General features: G+C 53.6%; 2 protein-coding genes across 2 annotated transcripts in view; one reads left to right on the top strand and one right to left on the bottom strand.

Annotated features, from left to right (window-relative positions):
- The first annotated feature begins 267 nt into the window (after positions 1 to 267).
- gnsb (glucosamine (N-acetyl)-6-sulfatase (Sanfilippo disease IIID), b) lies at positions 268 to 6,909 on the top strand. The gene is made up of 13 exons (XM_076140186.1): positions 268 to 771; positions 964 to 1,023; positions 1,143 to 1,346; positions 1,548 to 1,613; positions 1,803 to 1,901; positions 2,912 to 3,079; positions 3,175 to 3,257; positions 3,333 to 3,451; positions 3,538 to 3,641; positions 4,146 to 4,247; positions 4,331 to 4,441; positions 5,361 to 5,471; positions 5,569 to 6,909. The coding sequence occupies exons 1-13, from the start codon at positions 628 to 630 to the stop codon at positions 5,716 to 5,718; spliced, it is 1,521 nt and encodes a 506-aa protein (XP_075996301.1). The 5' UTR covers positions 268 to 627; the 3' UTR covers positions 5,719 to 6,909.
- Positions 6,910 to 7,061: 152 nt separating this feature from the next.
- Positions 7,062 to 7,500, bottom strand: part of mrps24 (mitochondrial ribosomal protein S24) — a 1,230-nt gene continuing 791 nt past the window's right edge. Inside the window, exon 4 of the mRNA XM_076140187.1 lies at positions 7,062 to 7,452. Within this exon, the coding sequence (XP_075996302.1) occupies positions 7,169 to 7,452 (284 nt within the window). The 3' untranslated portion in view covers positions 7,062 to 7,168. The remainder of the gene's footprint in view (positions 7,453 to 7,500) is intronic.

Below are 7,500 nucleotides of genomic sequence, written 5' to 3'. Positions count from 1 at the left end.
CCCCCAGTCGGAACTCTGCAACCGGATGCAGCCGTGGGGGCATTCCGATTGCACATCCGGTGCGCTACCAAAATAATTCCGACTAGAAACACTCAGAAACAAGCTTTCTTTCTTTCTTTCTTTCTCTCTCTCTCTCTCTCTCTCTCTCTCTCTCTCTCTCTCTCTCTCTCTCTCTCTCTCTCTCTCTCTCTCTCTCTCTCTCTCTCTCTCTCTCTCTCTCTCTCTCTCTCTCTCTCTCTCTCTCTCTCTCTCTCTCTCTCTCTCTCTCTCTCTCTCTCTCTCTCTCTCTCCCTCCCTCCCCGTGTGTGTGTTTTAGTGTTTATCAGATCATCTGTAGTTACATTGTGCTGCTTGTTTCGTTCCTGTGCGTTGTTGTTGTGTTGTGTTGTGTTGTTGTGAACGCTGGACACTTTGTTCCTGCTTCTCTCCTCCCACGCAGCGTGACAGGCGGTCATATGACCGAGACACACACACACACACACACACACACACACACACACACACCCACCCACCGCGGCGCTGCACTTTACTTCCTCAAACTTCAGGCTGAGTCGGTCCTTCTCTCTCACACACCCACTCACCCACCCACACACACACACACGCACACACTCTCTCTCTCTCTCCGTCATGGCGGCTCCTCGCTGCTCTATCCCCGGGCTGCTCTCCTTTCTCGCCGCCGCTCTGCTGCTCAGCTGCTCTGTCAGGAGCGACAAGCAGAGCAACATCATCCTCATCCTCACCGACGACCAGGACGTGCGGCTCGGCGGCCTGGTGAGACACACACACACACACACACACACACACACACGCACACACAGCTTCGTTGGTCTCGGTGTAATCGTTTGATCACCGTATCGATCCTCGCGTGTCTGTGTGTAATAATCACGTTGTTATGCTGGGCTGTTGTTCCTTCCGGTTAGCGTGCATGATGACGTGTGTCACGTTGTGTGTGTGTGTCTGCAGACCCCCATGGAGAAAACAAAGAGGTTGATTGGAGACGCAGGAGCCACGTTTGTGAATGCAGTGAGTATGTGGTGTTGCTCTGGGACATGTGAGCAGCTCTATCTGCTCTGTAGCTGAGCTGAGCCTGATGGAGGTCTCAGGCTGACCCCTGACCTCTGACCTCCCTCCCTCCCTCTCAGTTCACGGTGACGCCCCTGTGCTGCCCCAGCAGGAGCAGCGTCCTGACAGGTCGTTACCCTCACAACCACGAGGTCAGGAACAACTCTGTGTCAGGGAACTGCTCCAGCGCTCTGTGGCAGAGCGGCCCAGAGGCACAGGCCTTCCCCGTCTTCCTCAACAAGATGAAGTACCAGACCTTCTTCGCCGGGAAGTACCTGAACCAGGTGAGACACACACACACACACACAGAGCCACCACGTGACCTCTGACCTGTCACCCAACATGTTGCCATGACAACACAACTAACGCAGCAACACAACACAGTTTAACAATGAAACCATACAGCGTGAAGAATGACAAATATATAAGAAACCCAGTGTACTGAATCATATTCATATAAAGCTTTACATGTTTATCTACCTCAGTACGGCAAGAAAGAGGGCGGAGACATCGGCTATGTTCCTCCTGGATGGGACCAGTGGCACGCACTGGTGAACACACACACACACACACACACACACACACACACACACACAGATAATGACTTCATCACTGTGTACTGTGTGTGTGTGTGTGTGTGTACTGTGTGTGTGTGTGTGTGTGTACTGTGTGTGTGTGTGTGTGTGTGTACTGTGTGTGTGTGTGTACTGTGTGTGTGTGTGTGTGTGTACTGTGTGCAGGTGGGGAACTCTCAGTACTACAACTACACTCTGTCAGTGAACGGTAAAGAGGAGCAGCACGGTGACAGCTATGAAGAAGACTACCTGACCGACCTCATCGTAAGAGACCTCATCGCCTCATCGCCTCAGCTCTCAATCAGCTTCTGTCACATTAATGTAACGTGTCAGCCAGCAGCTTAAACATGTTAATGATCAACAAACAATGAAAAGAAGAACGTCTCCTCCTCCTCATCATCATCATCATCATCAGGTGACAGGCAACTGCCTCAGTGGCCCACGTGTCAGCTGAGCTGTCAGCTGATGACCGCAGTAATCTGAGTACTTTAGCCAGTCACACACACACACACACACACACACACACACACACACACACACACAACCCAAAATGTGGAACAGAAACAAAGTAAAAGGTGAAGTGGAGACAAGAAAAGAAGTCAAAGTTAAATCCACATTAACTCTTTAATGATCACAGGAAACCAATCAGGTTATTGATCTGTTTAGGGAATACTCTTTATTATTGAGTTTATATATGTCAGTATGTGTGTGTATGTGAGTGTAGGTGTGTGTGTGTGTGTTAGTGTGTGTGTGTATGTTGGTGTGTGTTAGTGTGTGTGTGTGTGTGTGCATGTTGGTGTGTGTGTTAGTGTGTGTGTGTATGTTGGTGTGTGTTAGTGTGTGTGTGTGTATGTTGGTGGGTGTGTGTGTGTGTGTGTGTGTATGTTGGTGTGTGTGTTAGTGTGTGTGTGTGTGTGTATGTTGGTGTGTGTGTGTGTGTGTTAGTGTGTGTGTATGTTGGTGGGTGTGTGTGTGTGTGTGTTAGTGTGTGTGTATGTTGGTGTGTGTGTTAGTGTGTGTGTGTATGTTGGTGTGTGTGTTAGTGTGTGTGTGTGTGTGTATGTTGGTGTGTGTGTGTGTGTGTTAGTGTGTGTGTATGTTGGTGGGTGTGTGTGTGTGTGTGTATGTTGGTGTGTGTGTGTGTGTGTTAGTGTGTGTGTATATACTTATATATACTCATATATTTGTATATGACGGTGTGTTGTGATGAATGTTCTGCTCCTGCCTTTGTCTTTGAGCGAGGCATGTGGCTGATAAGTGTGTGTGTGTCTCAGGTGAACCGGTCCCTTCACTTCCTGGACGACCGCAGCCCTCAGCATCCCTTCTTCATCATGGTGTCTCCTCCAGCTCCACACTCTCCCTGGACTCCTGCTCCTCAGTACCGGGACAAGTTTGCTGATGTCAAAGCTCCTCGGGACGGGAGCTTCAACAAGCCGGGGACGGTGCGTCTGCACGGAGGAGGAGGAGGAGGAGGAGGAGGAGGAGAGGGCCTGTCTGACGGGGCTGTGACTGATCTGTCTGTCCTCTCTGTCCTCAGGACAAACACTGGCTGCTGCGCCAGCCCAGCAACCCCATGACTGACAGCTCACTCAACTACCTGGACGACGCCTACAGGAGAAGGTGCAGTAACCGTCTGCACTGATAGGAAGCAGGTATTATATGAGATGCTGCCTGTCCGTGTCCTCTGTCCTGCAGGTGGCAGACTCTGCTCTCTGTGGACGACCTGGTGGAGAAGCTGGTGGAGAAAGTGGACAGCATCAATGAGCTGAACAACACCTACGTCTTCTTCACCTCAGATAACGGCTACCACACAGGTGAGAGAGAGCGCCGCCAGAGCGCCGCCAGAGCAGGCCCGTCTCTCTGCTCTTCCTCTGTGAGACTCTGCTGTGTCTTGTTCCAGGTCAGTTCTCTCTGCCCATCGATAAGAGACAGCTGTATGAGTTTGATATCCGTGTCCCTCTGATGGTCCGGGGGCCGGGCATCAAACCCAACCAGACGCTGCAGGTGAGCTGTGCAAGCACCTGATTACCCTTTGGCCCTGTGAGCCCAGTGTGTTGTTGTAATGGTCCAGCCTCTGACCCCCTGTCTGACCCCCTGTCTGACCCCCTGTCTGACCCCCTGTCTGACCCCCTGTCTGACCCCTGTCTGACCCCCTGTCTGACCCCCTGTCTGACCCCCTGTCTGACCCCTGTCTGACCCCTGTCTGACCCCTGTCTGACCCCCTGTCTGTCCCCCTGTCTGACCCCCTGTCTGACCCCCTGTCTGACCCCTGTCTGACCCCTGTCTGACCCCTGTCTGACCCCCTGTCTGTCCCCGTGTCTGACCCCCTGTCTGACCCCCTGTCTGACCCCTGTCTGTCCCCCTGTCTGACCCCCTGTCTGACTCCCTGTCTGACTCCCTGTCTGACCCCCTGTCTGACTCCCCGTCTGTCCCCCTGTCTGACCCCCTGTCTGACCCCCTGTCTGACCCCCTGTCTGACCCCCTGTCTGTCCCTGTCTGCTCCTGCAGGCCCCGGTGTTGAACATCGACTTGGCCCCCACCATCCTGGACATATCTGGCGTCAACCTGTCCTCAGTGAACGTGGACGGACAGTCTTTCCTGGCTCAGATGGTCAGACATGTCTAAGTGTCTCAATGTTGTCTCCATGTTGTCTCCTTCATCCAACTCACTTCTCCTAAACCACTTCCTGTTAGGCACCCACTTTGCGCAACGGCACCGCCCGGCCCTTCTTTTTGGTTGAGTACATAGGAGAGGGACAGCCGACCCCTGACCCCGCCTGCCCCGCCCTCGGCCCCGGCCTGTCCGTGAGTCCTGACGCAAACTCTTTAATGGTGGCTCTCTGTCTCTGTCCCTGTCTCTGTCCCTGTCTCTCTGTCCCTGTCTCTGTCCCTGTCTCTGTCCCTGTCTCTGTCTCTGTCCCTGTCTCTGACCCTGTCTCTCTGTCCCTGTCTCTGACCCTGTCCCTGTCTCTGTCTCTGACCCTGTCTCTGTCTCTGTCCCTGTCTCTGACCCTGTCTCTGTCTCTGACCCTGTCTCTCTGTCTCTGACCCTGTCCCTGTCTCTGTCTCTGACCCTGTCTCTGTCTCTGTCCCTGTCTCTGTCCCTGTCTCTGTCCCTGTCCCTGTCTCTGTCTCTGACCCTGTCTCTGTCTCTGTCCCTGTCTCTGACCCTGTCTCTGTCTCTGACCCTGTCTCTCTGTCTCTGTCCCTGTCCCTGACTCTGTCCCTGTCTCTGTCCCTGACCCTCTGACTCTGTCCCTGTCTCTGTCCCTGACCCTCTGACTCTGTCCCTGTCTCTGTCCCTGACCCTCTGTCTCTGTCCCTGTCTCTGTCCCTGTCTCTGTCCCTGTCTCTGTCCCTGACCCTCTGACTCTGTCCCTGTCTCTGTCCCTGACCCTCTGACTCTGTCCCTGTCCCTGTCTCTGTCCCTGTCCCTGTCTCTGTCCCTGTCTCTGTCCCTGACCCTCTGACTCTGTCCCTGTCTCTGTCCCTGACCCTCTGACTCTGTCCCTGTCTCTGTCCCTGACCCTCTGACTCTGTCCCTGTCTCTGTCCCTGACCCTCTGACCCTGTCTCTGTCTCTGTCCCTGTCCCTGTCTCTGACCCTGTCCCTGTCTCTGTCCCTGTCTCTGTCCCTGACCCTCTGACTCTGTCCCTGTCTCTGTCCCTGACCCTCTGACTCTGTCCCTGTCTCTGTCCCTCTGTCTCTGTCCCTGTCTCTGCAGCACTGTTTCCCAGACTGTGTGTGTGAGGACGCCTATAACAACACCTATGCATGTGTCCGCACTCTGGACGGGCAGCAGGACCTGCAGTACTGTGAGTTTGCAGACAGCGAGGTAACGGCGCCACCTTCCTGTTGTCACGGCAGCACACCAACACGTCACCGTACCGGCGTGTACGGGTTCTCACCGTGTGTTCCCTTTGTGTCCTCAGTCGTTTGTGGAGGTTTATAACCTGACCTCAGACTGCCATCAGCTGGAGAACATCGTGAAGAAGGTGGACCCGGCCCTGCTGCAGGCCATGAACCAGAGGCTGATCAAGCTGCAGTCCTGCGTCGGCGACAGCTGCCGCGAGACCCACTAGAGACGGGACCGGACCGCAACCCCCTCAGGCCCCAGTAGACTCCACGAGACCAAAGACCAGGCCTGCACCCAGTACTGTCCTTTAGAACTATAATCTGTCCTCTGACCCCCGTGTCCTCCTGCTGTAGCTCCTTAGGAGACGTCTGCCAAAGCTGCACCAGGCAAACCAACGTCCCTTTATTTACCACAACGTAAGACAGACATGTACGCTTGACTTCAGGTTTGTGGCAGAAAGACGTCCTTCCAGGCTGAAGACGTGATGATTCCAGCTCTTTGGCTCATTTGGAACAGTTCCAGTTAGGACGTTCTCCCAGGAGGTCCTGGAGTAAAAACCAGGACCAGGAGACATGAGACAAAGAGAGCCTGAATCCCTGCGTCTGAGGACATGCCAGACGTCTTTCTGCCCTGAAACGTCTCCTTCTTCTGAAGTCTACTCCAACCTTCACTGCTGTCTTTGTCTTTTCTGTGTCTGACACCTCCTGAGCTGTAATTGGACCAAATGTCTCAGTGTTCCTGCTGGAGGACCACTGTCCATTTGGATCAATTACAGCAGGCGGAGGTCTCAAAGTTTCTCCTGCAACCTGAACCTGAACCAGCGAATCTTCAGCCTTGTGAGACGTGTTGGGCCTCCGCCCAGCGCCTCGTTTAGGCCAAGACCTCCACGTCCTTCTGTCCACTGCCACGGAGCCGCATGAGGCCGGACTCATCTGGACTGATCTGGACCCAAACAGACGTCAAACCCAACCACAAACCTTCTCACCTTCTCACATCACTGCAGGTGAATCAGATACAGGCTGGTGAGAGCCGGCGGCGCGGTGTGGTTCTGAGGGTCCAGGTTGGCATTCTGGCGTCACGTCTGGCTCGGTGTGTTTGGTTCTGATGTGTTCCTGCAAACGTTTGCACTGTAAACTTCAGCGGCCCGGCTGTCTGAACTCTGACCTTTACATTACTGTGACAGGAGGTGGAGACGCGTCCTCTTCTGTCTTTGGGGGACGGGTCTTCTTCTGCTTTGTCTGTTTGAAGGTGTTTCCAGGTTCTGGAGTGTTAATGTGCCTTTACAGTGGGAGGAGCCTAATGTAGCCCCATGCTGCTGAGATGTTTGTGTTTAGATCCTAAAGGGAAGTTTGATGTTCAGCTTTACTCTGCTGCCTGAATGTGAACACGCACTGATGAGATTAAAACCTCAAGACAACTCCAACAGCTCATGTGTTTCTGTTCAACCAAGCTGCTCTGGAGGCTCTGCTGCTCTGGATCATCTGGGCCAATAAGAGAACTTGAAGAACATTCGTCATAATCATAACAGAGAAGAAACCCTTCAAATAAACTCAAACTACAAGTCTCATTCCTGCTGACCAAACTTTAATGAATACACACACACACACACACGAATCCACACACACACACGAATCCACACACACACACACAGGTGGGTCCCCTGGAGTCCTGCTTGCTCAGATGTACTTGTAGACCACCTTGTCCTGCAGCGTCTGGACCTCCATCTTCACAGGACACTTGTAAAAGTGCGACAGCAGCGACTCGGAGTATCCGATCAGGAAGTAGAACTTCTGCGGCGGGACTTTCTGCAGCATCACCGCGCACACTGTCACAATGTTGCCACGCCGCTTGATCACAACCTCGTTGGCCAGGCAACTGTGGAAGGTCCCGAACAGGAAGCGCCTGATGAACACGTCCTCCATGGTGCGCTCTGCGGCGCCCTCTTCCCCATTCAGGTTACCTAGAAGGACAGACAGGAAACACACGAGCTGAAGTGTGTGTGCCTGTG

This window comes from Genypterus blacodes, unplaced genomic scaffold (assembly GCF_046128005.1).
Source record: "Genypterus blacodes isolate CSIRO-AG114 ecotype Tasmania unplaced genomic scaffold, CSIRO-AGI_Gbla_v1 ptg000526l_1, whole genome shotgun sequence".
NCBI lineage: Eukaryota > Metazoa > Chordata > Actinopteri > Ophidiiformes > Ophidiidae > Genypterus > Genypterus blacodes.
Note: the sequence above shows the minus strand (reverse complement) of the source record. Positions and strands in the feature narration are given on the sequence as shown.

Bases quoted from the DNA above. Each gene is read 5' to 3' on its own strand.
- gnsb (XM_076140186.1), top strand. From the start codon at position 628: ATGGCGGCTCCTCGCTGCTCTATCCCCGGGCTGCTCTCCTTTCTCGCC. The intron at 1,024-1,142 runs GTGAGTATGTGG...CCTCCCTCTCAG, and splicing joins GAGCCACGTTTGTGAATGCA to TTCACGGTGACGCCCCTGTG. The intron at 5,472-5,568 runs GTAACGGCGCCA...TTGTGTCCTCAG, and splicing joins GTGAGTTTGCAGACAGCGAG to TCGTTTGTGGAGGTTTATAA.